The sequence below is a fragment of the Martes martes genome, assembly GCF_963455335.1.
Source record: "Martes martes genome assembly, chromosome: 16".
Taxonomy (NCBI): Eukaryota; Metazoa; Chordata; class Mammalia; order Carnivora; family Mustelidae; genus Martes; species Martes martes.
The window spans coordinates 30,097,153-30,114,800 of NC_137904.1; the positions used below are offsets into that span (position 1 = coordinate 30,097,153).

The following is a 17,648-nucleotide window of genomic DNA, read 5'->3' on the forward strand; positions in this document are numbered from 1 at the left end:
GAGTGGCTCTACCAGTTTGCCTTGCCACCAAAAGTGTGAGAGGGCTGCCTTTTCTCTGCATCCTCACCAACATTTGTTTCCTGACTTGTTAATTTTCGACATTCTTACCAGTGTGAGGTGCTATCTCATTGTGGTTTTGATTGGCATTTCCCTGATACCAAATGATGTTGAACATTTTTTTCGTGTGTCTTTTAGCTATTTGTAAATCTTTGGAGAAATGTCTCTTCTTGTCTTCTGCCCATTTTTTGACTGGATTCTTTGCTTTTTTTGGGTGTTGAGTTTAATAACTTCTTATAGATTTTAGATACTACCCCTTTATCTGATAAATCATTTACAAATATCTTCTCTCAGTTTTTTCACTTTCTTGATAATGTCCTTTTTAAAAAAAAATATTTGAGAGAGAAAGAGAGAGTGAGTGGGGGAAGGGCAGTGGGAGAGGGGGAAGCAGACGCAGACACCGCCTCCCCTTCCCACTCCTTCCTCCCCTCCACCCACTGATCAGGAAGCCGGAGGCAGGGCTTGATCCTCAGATTCTGAGTTCATGACTGAGCTGAAGGCAGATGCTTTAACTAGCTGAGCCACCCAGGTGCCCCGATAATGTCTTTTGATGCACAGATTTTTCAGTATTGATGTAAACCAATTTATGTATTTTTTTCTTTTGTTGCTTGTGCTTTTGGTATCATATTTAAGAATATTGCCAAATCCAAGTTCCTACAGATTTTTCTCTATATTTCCTTCTAAGAGTTTTTTATAGTTTTAGATCTTATATTTAGGTCTTTAATCCATTTTGAGTTAATGTTTAGTTATGATATAAGATAGGGGTCCAACCTAATTCTTTTGCATGTAGACTTTCAGTTTACCCAGAACCACTTCTTGAAGATATTATCTTTTTCCTCCATTGAATAGATTTGGCACCTTTTTTGAAAACTAACTGATACTAGAATCAGAATTCTGTTCCATTGGTTTATATATCTGATGTTATGTCAGTATCACAGTGTTTTGATTAAAATCTCTTTATTGTAAGTTTTGCAATTGGGAAATGTGAGTTTGCCAGGTTTATTCTTTTTCAGTACTGTGTGGCTATTTGGGGCCTCTTGCAGTCCAATTTGCTTATAGGTATGCTTTTCATTTCTGTAAAAAGGGGCAGAAATTGGAATTTTGATAGATATTGCATTGCTCTTGTTAATGGAACTGCTTTCTTAATTTCTCTTTTGGATTGATAATTGCTGTTTCATATGTGTTGATCTTGGACCTTGCAACATTCTGGAATTTATCATTTCTAGTATTATTTTGTGGATTCTTTTGAGATTTTTTATATATTGGATCATGTTGTCTGTGAATAGAGTGAGTTAGTAAATCTTTTTATCCAACTTACAAGATTTTTAATTATTTTTTCTTGCCTAATTGCTTTTGCTAGATTTTTCAACACAATGTTGAATATCAGTATTAAAAGTGGGCATCCTTTTCTTCTTCCTGACCTTATGGGGAAAGCATTCAGTCTTTTACCATTGAGTATGATATTAGCTGTGGGTGTTTTATAAATGCCCTTTATCATATTTGGAAATTTTCTTTAATTCCTAATTTCTTACATTTTTTTTTTTTTATCATGAAAGGATGTTGAATTTTGGGAAATGCTTTTTCTCTATCAGTTCAGATAATCATGAGTCTCCACCCCCCCCCCCCCCCGCATTCCATTAATGTGGTGCTGATTGTTAAGGAGTTTATTATTTAATTCCACATATTTGTGGCCTAGTGGTTATTTAAGAGGTTATTGTTTAATTCAACATATTTGTGAATTTCCAGTTTTCCTTCTGGTTTTGATTAGCAATTTCATTCCATTTTGGTTAGAAAGCTTGTTTTCATATTTATTGAGACTTGTTATGTGGCTAACATATGGTGTATCCTGTAGAACATTCCATGTGTACTAAATAAGAATGTGTATTCTGTTGTTGGGTGGAGTCTTCTATAAGTTGGTTACGTTTAGTTGACTTATAATGTTGCTCGTAAGCTGTGTTAATTTTTCTTCATTCTTTTTTAATTTTCCTCTGATGTATTATTTCAGTTGTCTTATTTTCAAATTTGCATATTCTATCTTCTGCCTATTCTGATACTTAGATACAGTTACTTAGATACAGATACTTAGATACAGATACTGAAACTTTTAGTGTGTTTTCCATTTTAATTATTGTACTTTTCAGTTCCATTATTTCTATGTGGTTCCTGTTTCATAACTCCTAGATTTTTATCGATTTTCTCAATTTGTTGGTTTATCCTCCTATTTTCTTTTAGCTTTTTGAGCATGATATTTAAGTCAATTGATATAAATTCTTTGTATACTAAGTGCAATATCTGGGCTTCCTCAATGTTTCCCTCCATTTATTTCTATGAATAGGCCATCCTTTCCTGGTTTTTCCACGTGCCTTGAAATTTTTCGTTAAACAGTGGGCATTTGAGTATTGTAATCTGCAGCTCTGAACATCAGATTGTCCTCTTCCCTAGAGTATGCTGTTTTTGCCTGTATCCACCCACTGTTTAGTGGCTTTTCCAAACTCTTTGTAAAGCCTATGTTTATTGTCTTATGTGATTACTGAAATCTCTTGTTATCTTGGCGGTCAGGCAGTGACCTGACGGAGATGTTCTTACATGACAGACACCAATAAGAAAAAAGAAATACTCTAACATTTGCAAATTGGTACTGAGCTGGGATGGTCCTTGAGTCCATAGTGATGGCATCTATAATACTGCCTTAGCCTTCATCTCCAGCTTGTTGCAGACTTAAAGGCCCAGCCAGAGATGCAAGTTGTGTCCTTGCAGCTCTTTTTTGAGCAAACATCCAGCTCTGGGCATGTATATTATATTTTTGATTACCCAGTGCATGCCCACACCCACACACATGGTTTTACTTTCTTTTTCATTTAATTTTAATTTTAATTTAATTTAATTTTGTTATTTTTAATTAAAAAATTTTTTTTAGTTAACCTACAGTACAGTATTGGCTTCTGGAGTTTTCTTTCTTTAAAAAGTTATTTTATTTTAATTCTGGTATAGTTAACATACAATGTTATATTAGTTTCAGGTGTAAAATGCAGTGATTCAACATGATTTTCTTTAAAGGAAATGGCTTACATGATTGTGGAGGCCCAAAGGTAAGAAATAGCATAGGGTGGCAGGCTAGAAACTATCAGGTGGGTATAGATGCTAAAGGCAGAATTTCTTCAATAATATGTATTTCCATAAATTGGGAATCTCTATGTTCAGTTCTTTTTATCTGCTATTTTCCGTTTCATCCCTTTTATCCATTTCCTTTCACTCTAGAAATGTTTTGGAGGTTTATCCTATACTTCACAGATTCAATTTTCTGAACAAAAGTTGGATATCATTAAAATTAAATACTGCTCTTTGAAAATACTGTCAATAGAATGAGAATATGAAACACAGATTGGGAGAAAACGCTTGGAAAATACACATCTAACAAAGGGCAGGTATCTAAATATATAGAGATCTCTCAAAATCCAACAATAAGTAAGTGAAAAACCTGATTAAAAATTGGGCAAAAGACCTCACCTCCAATGTATAGATGTCAAATGAGCATATGAAAATATGCTCCATATCTTATAAATCATCGGGGACATTCAAATTGAAACAGTTATGAGATACCACTACACACCTGTTAGAATGGAGAAATCCAGAAAACTGATAACATCAAATGCTGGTAAGGCTGTAGAGCAACAGGAACTCTCACTCATTTCTGGTAGGAATGCAAAATGGTAAAACCACTTTGATAGATAGTTTGGCAATTTCATACAAAGCTAAACCCTTACCATATGATTAATGAAATTGCCTTGCTTGGTATTTACCCAGAGGTGTAGAAAATTTATATTTGCACAAAAAAGTGCACACAGGTGTTTATATTAGTTTTATTTATAATTACAAGAACATGGAACCATTAAGATATCCTTCAGTAGATGAATGGATAAAGAAACTGTGGTACATCTGAGTAATGGAATGTTGATCAGGACTAAAATGAGCTATTAAGCCATAAAAAGAAATGGAGGAAAGTTAAATGCATATTGCTAAGTGAAAGAAGTCAGTCTGAAAAGACTACATCCTTTGTGATTTCAATTCTACTCTAGTAAAGGCAAAACTGTGGAGATAGTAAAAAGATCAGTGTTTGCTAGGGTAATTGAAGGAGGGGTGAATAGGCAAAGCATATGGGAATTTTAGGGTAATGAGTTTATTCTTTATGATACTATAATGTTGGATATATGTCATTATAAATTTGTCCAAATCTATAGAATGTATAATACCAAGAGTGAACACTATGTAAGCTGTGGACTTGGGTGGTTGTATGTCATTGTAGGTTCATCAGTTATAGCAAACATTCCATTCTGATGGGGGATGTTGATAAAGGGTATTCTATGCATGAATGGTAGGAGGAGTGTGTGGAAAATCTCTGTATCTTCTACTCAATTTTGCTGTGAAGCAAAAACTCTAAAAATAAAAAAAATTTAATATATTTATATTAATATTTTTTAATATGAGAAGTATTACAGAGAAGGTATACTGAAGTAGGCAAGGTATTTAGATGGAAATGTTTAGTATTTTCTTGTTTATCTTCTATATTTATAATATTTAAATATTTTTTCTTTTAAGAAATCTATTTTGTTTTATAGTTCCTTTTTTTAAAAAAAGATTTATTTATTTGAGAGAGAGTGTGAAAGGGGAGAAGGTCAGAGGGAGAAGCTGACTCCTTATGGAGCTGGGAGCCCAATGATGTACTCGATCCCGGGACTCTGGGATCATGACCTGAGCTGAAGGCAGTCGCTTAACCAACTGAGCCACCCAAGTGCCCAGTTCCTTACTTCTTAATTTAACCATTGTATTTTCAATAACGGAAACTTCTTAAAAATTTTGCCTTTCAAATATTTCTCATCAGCACTCCTCACTGAAATGAATGAACTATGTAAATACCGTACCATTGGCTGTGGGAGGAGTTTTCCCTCTAAGAAAAGCTTAATAATATCCCTTATGGGTATAGGTCATGGGTACAATAGGTAACAGATTATTCTGATACAAAATTTTTCAGCTTATATTATTGGTTACTCACCATAAAACAAGCTAGTTGGAGAAGAAGCTAGTAAAGAGAAGGTCAGTTAAGGATGATTTGTGTTCAGTTCTATTTTGTATTTGTCATGAAAAGTACAACACAACTTTATATTATGCATGTTGATATCTATGTATTGGAAAGACAGAGATGCTGGGGCCACAAGTTAGACTTCCTGAGCCAACCATTTAGTAATAAAAATTGTATCATTCCTGATTTCTTTCCAATCTCTGCTGTTTGCTTCCAATATATTCAGTTACATTTTAAATTTGGCTCTCAACAATTCTATATGGAACTTTTTCCCCTTAAATAATTAATTAGACTTATTGTAAAGTTAAGTGATAGCTTTATGTTTAAAATGTCAAACACAAACCTGTAAAAATGTTAACCCATTTGAGTTCTAGAGATCTAATGAAGACTCATTCTCTATACAACTTTCTTGTGGCACTTCCTGGTGTGTATTAGAGTGCGAAGTAAAAGCTTATTTCATGTTTGTATGTTTTAGTTTAACATGCATTCTTTCTGTTATGGGGCGTGCATACTGGTGATGTTATGGAAAGCTTTCTCATCAGTCTATCCATGAGGAAAATTAAGATTGTCTTGCTGTGTTCCAGGGAATAGTCAAGGCTTTTAAAAAGAGAGAAAAATAGAGAACAAAAGGATATGTCAGGCGTGTACACAACTGCGCTATTGGCAGATAACATGACTCTTTTATGAATGTGTGACTTTCTGAAAACTCTTGTTTTAAAAGAATTTTTTCTGTTAGTCATTGAATAAGAGTTTTTTTCCATATGTAAATAGATCTTTTCAATTCTTCCAAGCCTTGTTTGGTCAACTCTAAACTGAGCCTTCAGAGCATTTGTTTTGTCCACTTCTGTTGAAGGTTTTCTGCAGAAAGAATCTCAGTTGTGACATTGTATGGATGCCAGTGAAATGATCAGAATTCAAGTTTCTAGTGTACTGTGCTATAATGAGCTGCTAATTGAAGGTGACAAGCTGTTTTTTTCTTCCCGGTTGGTCTGGCAAAATGTTAGATTTCATTCATTATTAACTCATTGCTTCTCAGCAGAGGACTGGATTAATTAGTTGGGAACATTAGGAAAAAAAATTTTTGCCTTGTGTCAGTTTTAGAGATTGAAGTTCAGGTTTTATTCGGTTCTTCCCCTCCTCCAGTTTGGCCAGTTGTATACAGTTGTGTAAGGACCCTCCATAATCAAGACACAGCAATGTTTCCAGCATCCTATACATTTTTCATGGCATTTCCCTCCTTCCCTGCCCCTTGGCAACCACTAATTACTTCCTATGATTATAGTTTTACCTTTCTGCCTTTTCATGGAAAGGGACTCATGCAGTGCATAGACTCTGTTTCTGACTTTTTTCTACTTCATAATGGTTTTGAGATTCATTTATGTTGTTGTATGGATAACTCATTCTTTAAAATTGCTTAATAATATTGCATTGCCTCAGTATATCATAATATGTTTATCCACTCATCTATTGACCTACATTATTGTTTTGTTATTATGAATAACAGATTACCTAGATGTGACATATGGTAAGGGTACGTTTAGTGTATAAAAGCTGCTAAACTATTTTTCAGAGTGACTGCCATTTTGCATTCCCAACAGCAATATATGACATTTTAATTACTTTGCATTCTTGTATTACCAGCCTTTTAAATTTTAGCCATTCTAGTGAGTGTAGTGGTATCCCTTAGTGGTTTAGTGGTGTTGATTTGCATTTCACTGTTCAGCACCTTTTCAAGCACTTAGTTGATGTCTCTATATCTTCCTTGGTAAAGTGTCTTTTAAAATATTATGACCATTAAAATGTGTTGTATGTATCATTATTATTGAATGATAAGAGTTCTTTTTATGTTCTGGATACAAACCCTTTGTCAGATACATCTTTTGAAAATATTTTCTCACAATATGGGACTTGCTTGTTCATTTTTAAATATAAAAGTTGATAATTTTGATAATTTTGGGTTTTCAGTTATGTCTGTAACTCATGCTTTTTCTTGTTTAAGGAATAGATTTTATCTAAATTTTGTTCTAGAAGCTATTTGGTTTTTATGTTTGGTCCTTATGTTCTTAGACTGTGATCCATTTTTGAGTTAATTTTTGTATGTAAGTTAGGGGAAAATTTAATTTCTTCCATGCAAATATCTAATTTTTAAAGGCGACATTTGTTCAAAAATTGTTCTTTTCATCGCTTAATTATATGGTGTCTTTGGTGAAAATCATTTGGCCATATGTGTGAGTTTACTTATGGCTCTCTATTCTGTTCCCTTGACCTGTATTTCTTTGCTCAGACCAGTATTATAAAACCTATTTTGCCCTTAAATTGAGATATAATTGCCCTGTGACATTGTATTAGTTCCAGGTATATGATATAATGATTTGTTATTTGTATATATTGCAAAATGGTCACCACAGTAAGTCTAGTTAACATTCGTCACCACACAGTAACCATTTTTTTTCTTTTGGTGAGAACTTTTAAGATCTACTCTTAGCAACTTTTAAATATATAATAAAGAATTGTTAACTCTAGTTACCATGCTCTACATTTCTGCAGGACTTGTTAATCTTGTAATTGCATGTTTGTTCCTTTTGACTATCTTCTCCCATTTTGCATACCCTTACCTCTGGCAACTCCTAGTCTGTTTTCTATATTGATGAGTTCAGGTTTTTTGTTTTTTAGAATACCACATGTTAGTGAGTTCATACACTTTTTGTCTTTGACTTGTTTCATTCAGCATAATGACCTGAAGGTCTATCCATGTTACAAATGGCAAGATTTCCTTTTTTTTTTTTTTTAAATAAAATGCCTGAATAATACTCCATTGCGTATCTATATCTGCATCTAACACATTTTCTCCATCCATTTATCCATTGATGGACACAGGTTGCTTACATGTCTTGGCTGTTGTAAATAGTGCTGCTATGAACATGGCAGTGCATAGTGTATCTTTTTGAGTGAGTCTTTTTTTTTCATCAAATACCCAGTGGTGAAATTGCTGGGTCATATTATAGTTATGATAGTTCTATTTTTACTTTTTTTTTTCAAGTTTTTATTTAGTAGGATATCTAAACATTTTTATTTAAATGATTGATAGAACTTACAAATGAAGCCATTTTTGAGGATTTCACTGTGAGAAGTTTTTTTTTTAATTTTTAATTTTTTTAAAATATTTTTTTCAAATATTTTATTTATTTATCTGACAGAGAGATCACAAGTAGGCAGAGAGATAGGCAGATAGAGAGGGAGAAGCAGGCCCCCCGCCGAGCAGAGAGCCCGATGTGGGGCTCGATCCCAGGACCCTGGGACCATGACCCGAGCCAAAGGCAGAGGCTTTAACCCACTGAGCCAGCCAGGCGCCCCAAGAAGTTTTAAATTATGAGTTTAGTTTCTTTTATAGATATTGGGATATTTAAATTATTTGTTTCTTTGTAGATTGGTTTAGATTGGTTACAGAAAACGAGGTTTTAGTTCCATAGATTCTTTTTCTTTTACTTACTCCAGTTTCATTTCATTTCATATTGTATTACTAGTTCCCTCATTGAACTTTTATTGGATTTAACTTGCTCTTCTTTTCCTACTTTGTTAGGATGGAAACATCAATCTCCATCTGTTCTAGTGTCAGGAACTCAGTCTTAATTACTATATCTTTCCAGTTAAGTCTGATCATGTGGAATGCATATCTTTTTTTTTTAATACATTTATTTATTTATTTATTTGACACGGAGAGAGAGATCACAAGTAGGCAGAGAGGCAGGCAGAGACAGAGGGGGAAGCAGGCTCCCCGCCAAGCGCAGACCCGAGTGGGGCTCGATCCTGGGACCCTGAGATCATGACCTGAGCTGAAGGCAGAGGCTTAATCCACTGAACCACCCAAGCGCCCCTGGATTGCATATTTACATACACTTTATTTTTTAAGATTTTTAAATTTATTTGACAGAGATCACAAGTAAGCGGAGAGGCAGGCAGAGGGAGAGGGGGATGCAGGCTTCCCACTGAGCAGAGAGCCCGATGTGGGGCTTGATCCCAGGACCCTGGGATCATGCCAAGGGCAGAGGCTTTAACCCACTGAGCTACCCAGGTGCCCCTACATACATTTTAGAATTCTGGTCAATTTTTTATTAGGGTAGAACTATATCAGTTTAGAAAGTCTGTCAGCCTGTGTTATGTACTTCACTTTATTTTGCTTTGTTTTGTTTTGTTTCTTTTTGTGTAAGTATGTCAAAATCTAAGATTTATTCCAAGGTATTCAGTATATTCATATATTCCACATATATATTTTTAAATTTCATTTTATAACGGTTTGTGCTTAATTTATAAAAATACAAGCCCTGTTGTATTAGTGACTTGGGTAAATTGATATATCAGTTAACAATCCATATTAATGACACATATATTAATGGTTCATCTTTATTGTGAGGTTGTCTTTTTTTTTTTAAGATTTTATTTATTTATTTTATTTATTTTATTTATTTCAGAGAGAAAGAGAGAGAAGTGCAGGGGAGGTGTGGGGCAGACTCCCTGCTGAGTAGTGAGCTGGATTCAGGGCTCAATCCCAGGACCCTGGGATCATGACCTGAGCCGAAGGCAAACCCTTAATGTACTGAGCCACCCAGGCACCCCTATTGTGGGGTTGTCTTTATGTATATTTTGACATACAGATTTCTATTACTGGGTTTTATACTTACACAGTCAAGTTCTTGGCAAATAATGATAGCTTTATTTCTTCTGAATAGTAGTTTATTTTCTTGCCTTATGCACAGGACTTTACGTACTATGTTGAGTAGATGTGGTTTGATAATGTATATTCTTTTCTAGTTTCTGATTTTAGGGTGAAGATTTTCAGTGTTTTACCATTATATATGGTTGAGTGTTTTTATTAGTGTTAAGGTTGCTATAATTTATCAGATTAATGAAATATTTCTTATGAACAAGTTTTTAATTTATCAAATACATCTCTACATTTATTAAGATAATCTTATGATTTTTCTTTTCTATAGTAATAATTTGGTGAGTGAGTTTCATTTTCTTTTTCCCAAATTTTATATTTTTTTATATTTCTGAAATGAGTTAATTGGGTTATATTATGATTTTTTAGTAGTTCAAATCAATTTCCTTATATTATGTTAATTAGGGGTTTAACAATCATGTTAATAAGAAAATGTAGAGGTTTTTAATTGATCATCCGTGTATTCTATTTAAGATTTATCTATTCATGTTCTTTTTTAAAAATTATTTTTAATTGATTTTTTTTTTGTTATGTTCAGTTGGCCACTGTGTTAGTACACAATGAATCATTGAAAATGTAGAGTTTACTGGCCCTGCCACATTTTTTAGAAATAATGGCTTTTGTCTATTTTTTTTTCTTTAAGCACAAGCCCACCTTACTGTTGTGTAGATCTATATTCACTTCGTACTGGGGAGATGGTCAAGTCTATTCAGTTTAAAACACCTATCTATGATCTCCATTGCAACAAACGGTAAGCATTTCTTAATGTGATTCTTGTTCAAAGGAAAGTGCCTCCTGGGCAGGTAGAACTCTACTAGTATCATTTGCCATCTATGATTTTGAAGTCACAAAATATCTTCTGAATTCTGCCAAATGGAGTAGCTGTTAAGATTTCTGAATTAATGTTATCAAACTTCCAGTCTTGACCCATTAGTGAATTAAGTTTAGTGAGTCATAACTAGCATTTAAAAACTGAAATGGAAAAGAATAAAAAGTATCTGAGCAAATGTACAGAGATTAAGTATTGCTTTGAGGAACTTTTTTACATGCATAACATAACGTTAATGGATAGAATGTATGTGGATCTGTGGTTTATGATATGCAGTGTAACTTTTCTGTTAACATTCATCAAAACAAAGCATATTCTGAACAATAAAATGGCTTTTAAATATTGTTATTTCTTTATATTTCTCAGTAGAGCTAAAACATGGACTAGGCAGGTTTTCCTTCTTTCATCTCTAGGAAAATACTCAGATCTGGGTTGAACCTGTCCTAATGATAATGAAGAATTAATTTATAGCCACTGAACATTAGGGAAGATAGGGGCTTTAAGAATCTCTGTTACTCAGTACTTCCTTTTACATTTGAGAAAACTGCAGCCCTGCAATGGTAAATATTTTGATTGAGTTCACGGATGGAAACTGTAAATCTTACATCTCATAAAAAAGCAAATACATGAAACATGGAAAACACAATAATTTATGCTGTGTCAATATAAAATAAATTTTGTAATAAAAGACTCTCAGGTTAGATTTTAAAGGGATTCGAAGAATGACTCAGAAAGGTTTGCTGTAAAAAGAAGGTAAAGACATACCTGACAAATATAAACTAAAAGAACATGTGGGCTTTGATACTAATGATAAAAGTATTTGAATTCAAGCAGAAAAATGAAATAGGACAAGAAAAGCTCTTCAGTGATAGGGTGCCGTTTATAGTGGAGATCTAATTATTATGCATATTTATACTTCAAACTCAAAATTGTAGGAAACAGAAATATTATTGCTGGGATAATGTAATTATCCAATGACACATCAAATTATTCAAAATCAGCATTATTGAGTGGGTGGATCCAGTGGGTGATATATTTGACCTGGGGAAAATATAATGAAAGCTCTTCTTCAGGTGTCCTTTGTGTTCTCACACAGTAGATTATGTACCTATTTAGTCAAACAGAAACTTAAACACACTTTGGAAAGGGAGATTAAGTACAAATAAGGTTTATAGGTCACAATTTACTTGTATTACAAATACACAAATATACTAGAAAACAGAAAAAGGCAGTGCAGTCGAACTTTTAAAAAAGTATTTCTTGCATTATTTTTTTGAACTGTTACAGTAAATCTGTACTTATTCCAAATACTTTGTTTCTGGATGATGCAGTTAGGTCAACTTTTCTTAAAACAGTTATTTTTGTATTTATTACTTTTAATTTTAACTGTGAAATAATGAGCACATTTAATATTTTAACATGTATAAATTACCAAAAAATTGATGCAGTTAATCTTTTCATAGTCATCTGTGTGCTCATCATAGGTGATTAATGATTGTGAAACTTCTGAGTAGGAGTAAAAGCAGATAAAAGTGATTTATGAACATGAGATGTCATTAATGAAAAGTGATTACGAAATTCTCTGGAAATTTTTTTGATGTAGCAAAGGTTCATATTCTCCTTTTTTTTAAAAATGAAAAACCGTTGAAGATATATGTTCCAACAAAAAAACCTGTTGATCTGGATACATTCTGTCATTTTAAAAAATTGATTTTCCATTTAGAAGTTACATGAGTTCAAATGTAGTAAAGGTTAGAGGAAAAGTTATCATGTGGATGTCATAATACTACTTCGATTTTGCTCTATTAAATGTCAAATCTGATTCTCCCTGGTTAATTCTGCATTTGGTTTTGCAAATCAGCGGTATGACACAGTCTTTTAGACTTAGGAATATTCATAATAAATTAATCTGTCCTTATGGAAATGATTTTGTATGTTACTATATTATAGGGAGGGGTGCTTGATTATAAGAAAACCTTTTTATCTCTGTTTGTCTCTCTGCATTTTGTTTCTTTTGAGTTTGTCACCTTTTTATTATGGATTCTCTAAGCCTTTTAACCTGGGTCTGATGATTGGTTGGTTTCTTATGTTAAGTGCCATGACAGAATCATTTATTATGTGTTGTCAGCTGTGTTAAGGATTTTGTTCTGCATTAGCAAATGAACAAGATTAATAAAGCATGCATGTTAAAGACAACATTTTCTTTTTTTCCCCACTCATCATTAACATCTGTTACTCAGATTTACTTCTCCCAAATTTGGAAAAATACACTGAGCATGTTAAATATTTAACAATTATAATCTTTTATTTGATTATTAAAATAACTTTGCAGTTTGGATCTTTATATTAATGTTATACAAAGAAAAGTACTCAAAAACATAATTTATAAAGTAACCTCATTTGGGATGTATTTTAGGAATTTTGGTTATAAAATACTTTCTAACTTATTTTTCTAATTTTTTTTTTTATAAATCTTGGGTTCTGGGAGAAATATAGTTCATATAGATTCTGATTAAATTTTAATATATTGAGTCAATCACAAATGACTCATTTATACTGAATAACAGTTGTCTGAGCTTGGTTTTCTTTCTTTCACTCTTGTATTGGGAAATTCAGCAATCATTTTAAGTGACAGGTTACATAAATCCATTTTATGTTTAATTCCATGACTTTGAGCCCGCACTGGAAAAACACTTTTAGTAAATAGCCAGCAGTTTATTGATTTCATACATTCGTAATGAAGATAGATTTATTTGATTTATAATGAATGAAAATAAAGTTTTATTTAGAGGAAAATAATGTTTTGAGCTGTAGTTTCTTCTGTCACTTTTCTTCTTCTAATCATGTCTTTCTTGATTACAGTAAGGATTTTGTGGTTCTCTTTTTACATTTTAAGAGTCTGATGTTTCTTGACTAAATTGCATTGGTAGATACTTCTTTAAATCTAATGATTTAACTTATTTATGATTTAATTTACCGAATTTCACATTCTCATTTTTTGTTGTTTTTTTCCTCCCCCTCTAATTTTAGGATCCTCGTTGTAGTCTTGCAGGAGAAAATTGCTGCCTTTGATAGCTGTACTTTCACAAAAAAATTTTTTGTCACAAGTATGTATCAACTTGGTTTATTTCTTATAATATGCTTTTGAGTTTATGCTATTTGATAGACTCAGCAAACTTATTGTAAACATTACATTAGTATTTCATGGTTAGTTTTAGTTGTTTTGATATTCCTGTGTTTCTGTGGATCTCTTACTACTCTCATTTTATGGTATGTATTTACAACCCACAACACATTTTTTTCCTCTTAGTGAGCAAGCCTTGTACTATTTCTCCTTACATATTCTCCTTGAGTAATTGTGATTAATTTAGGTTCATGTAGCCGTGCCATACTTTCGAAGCTGCTGTTAAATTATTTCATTAACATAACATTCTTGAAGAGATAACTGGATTATCATATATGAGGGATCTGAAACTTAAGAGAAATGTGCCAGTCCCTTTCTTTTTCTCCCTCCTTTTTTCTTCATCTCCCACGACTTCCAGTACTGTTTGAAAGTGCAGGAATCTGGAGCCACGTACATACTCACTGATTGGCTGATTGATGTTTTTTCTGAAAGGAATTGGTTCATGCAGTTGTAGGGAGGGGCTGGGAAGTCCCAGGTCTCTGGGGCAGGCCAAGAGGTGAAGGAGATTCCAGCAGGAACGGAGTTCAAATAAAGCCTGGAGTTAGAATTTTCTTTATTGTGCTCGCTTTGGGAGCACATATACTAGAATTTTTTTTTTCACTACACACTACTAAAACAGTAGTTTTCATTCTTGTATTTTAACTTCTTGAACTCTCCATCAGAGCTGTAAGCTGTTTTTTCCAGATGTAGAGATAGTTTTGTTGGAACAGATTTCAGTTTTTTATAACTAGGGAATCCAACTCATATTGCTGTTCCTCTTGAAATACCACAACTACTTACATACTTATTCATTAGGTGTTGACCTGATACCTACTATATATTAAGCCCTGGGTAGTAGACATATATTTTCTGATTAGAGGTCATATTCGTGAGATAACTGATACATTATCATTTATAGGTAATTGCATATATTATATAAGATATATAACACATAACACAATAATTCATTATAATGCATAGTTTGTAATTTGGTAGATTAGGAAGAAGAATTATGACAGTTTGTCTTCCTTAGCTTGCAATAGTCTCTCACAGATCTACAAAGATAGTAATGGAGATTATGTTCATTGAGATAATTTTTGTTTTCTCACAAACTCTAATGTATACCATTCATATATTTAGCCCCTGGGACATTGAACTAGCACAGTGTAGGCTCTCATTAAATATTTCTTGAATGAATGAGTGAGTACATTAATCCAGCTATCATTGATTTTATGGTAATCAGAAATTTATTTGTGGTTGATAATTATTAAATGTAGATCATTAGGCAGGATCTTATGTTTTCACATCTGTATGTAAAAAAATTAAGTTTTTGAGGAGCATATATTTGTTAATAACATCTTCATTCACAAATGTATTTTATATATAATATGGGCAGCTTTGGATATTACATGGCCTGTTTTAGTGTATTCTTTTTATACAGTTCTTATGCATTAATATATTACACTGTATTTGTGTTACTCATTATTATAATTAAAATAATTAGAGAAATAGAATGTACATAAGTAACCATGTATGAATGGTTTCCATTACCTCCATGTTTGTGAGCTACAGAAGTGAATCAGGACAGAGTATGAACATTTCAGCCAGATTCAGATACCAGGTTTTCCTGAGCATTTATCTTACATTTTATCAGTGGTCTTCTGTCCTTCATCATTAATCAACGATATGTGTATCTTGGCTTCTGCAAAGTCAGATATCTCTGTTGTGACTCCATATTAATTTTACACTTAGAGTCTGTATTCCTTAGTAGCTGCTTTTCCCTTTTAAAATAAGGTCAGGAACCTAGACCTACTTTCTTTTTTATTTTTAAAATGTAATGATAGCTTTTGCTCCCTCAGCTGAGTGTAAAATTTGGGGAAAACATCCCAAATCATTATTTGTTAAGATAGTTTATTTAAGTGGCAGTGTATGTTTTGAAATTTAAATCTTATTTAAACATTAGGCTGAAAGTAATATTGTATTTGTCAATAGATTTGTTTCTTTCTTCGTAATAAGTGTTGGGTATAAAATCAGTTATTATAGTAACTAAAGAGAAGTTAATAAATATAAATAAGCTAATAATAGAAATCTTTATTTTATAGAGCATATTTATGATTTTTTTTTTTAGTAAATAAGTAAAAAATACAGATTTTCAGTAATTAAATACCCAGGATAAAATTTTAAAAGAAAAAATAAGCTTTATTATAAAGGAACAATTTAAAATCATTAGATTTAAAAAAAAATGAAAATTCACATATAATTAATACAGTGTTACAGTCTCAGATACACAATGTAATAATACAACATTCCTATATATCACAATACTCATCACGATAAGTGCATTCTTAATCTCCTTCACCTATTTTGCCCACCCTCCTCCCCCTCCCAGTTTGTTCTCTGTATTTAAGTCTTTTTTTGGACTCTTTTCTTTGATCTTTTGTTTTGTTTCTTAAAGTTCACATATGAGTGAAATCATCTGATACTTGTTTTTCTCTGACTGACTTGTTTCAATTAGCATAAAATCACTAGATTTATGTATTGAATTTATAATTAGATTTGAAGGACACTGGCTTTTTAATATTTTTTATACACTAGAATGAGAATAGGCCTTTCAGAGTACTCTGTTTAATTGAAAAAAATGGGCAAAATTATATGTGATAATAGTAACTTTTAAGCTTAGATGGTCTAATAAAATTTTTCATAAAATGATGTAGATCTACCTTATATCCTTAATGGTATACCTCTTACAAATAGGTGAAATATGTTTCTACGAGTGTCTGTTATTTAACAGGTAATGGGAAATGTGTTTGTTTCATTTTTTCCTTAAAGTTTGTATTTAAATCTAGTTAGTTAACGCAGTGTAGTGTTAGTTTCAGATGTAGTATCTAATGATTCGTCACTTATACACAACACTCAGTGCTCATCACAAGTGCCTTTCTTAATACCCATTACCCATTTAACCCATCCCCCGATCACCTCCCTTCCAGTAACCATCCACTTGTTTTCTGTACTTAAGAGTGTTTTTTCTGGTTCCCCCTCCGCATATTCATCTGTTTTGTCTTTTAAATTCCATATATGAGTGAAATCATATGGTATTTGTCTTTCTCTGGCTGATTTATTTCACTTAGCATAATACTCTCTAGCTCCATCCATGCTATGCAAATGGCAAGATTTCATTCTTTTTGATGGCTGAGTAATATTCCTGTGTGTGTGTGTGTGTGTGTGTGTGCGCGCGCGCGTGCGCAAACACACACACACACACACACACACACATCCTCTTTATCCATTCACCAGTCAATGGACGTTTGGGCTCTTTTCAAAATTTGGCTATTGTTGATAATACTGCTATAAACATTGGGCTGAATGTATCCCTTTGAATAAGGACCTACATGTAAGAATTTATAAAAACCTATAATACTGTAGGTTATAAATGCAATTTGTCTTCTAAAATCTTTGTTTTTTGTACATTGGCAATATTTGCCAATTTTGTGGAGTAGTATTTTGCAATTTGAGATTTTGCTATAGAAGGATTTGTTTGTAGAATGTTCTAACTTGGGCCTACTTACAGATTTTCTGTCTGACCTAAAAAAACTCAAGTACATAAAACTATTGAATCAATTGGCAGAATCGGTATAGAAAGTGCCACATTGTCAAAATTAAGGAAATTTCATACACTCTTGGGATTTTACCGTAATTTCTCAATTAAATCATTTATGGTGGAAATAAGAATGAAAATGTCTTTAAGCAAAAGAAGAGCGACTAGAAAATGTATTCTTAGTTTTCATTCTTACTTGAAATTATG

General features: G+C 32.7%; 1 protein-coding gene across 6 annotated transcripts in view; it reads left to right on the forward strand.

Annotated features, from left to right (window-relative positions):
* BCAS3 (BCAS3 microtubule associated cell migration factor) overlaps positions 1–17,648 on the forward strand; it is a 581,171-nt gene that overhangs the window by 123,838 nt on the left and 439,685 nt on the right. For all 6 annotated transcript variants that reach the window (XM_080825313.1, XM_080825315.1, XM_080825314.1 and 3 more), the window contains exons 8-9: positions 10,498–10,605; positions 13,714–13,790. In XM_080825313.1, the coding sequence (XP_080681439.1) occupies positions 10,498–10,605; positions 13,714–13,790 (185 nt within the window). The remainder of the gene's footprint in view (positions 1–10,497; positions 10,606–13,713; positions 13,791–17,648) is intronic.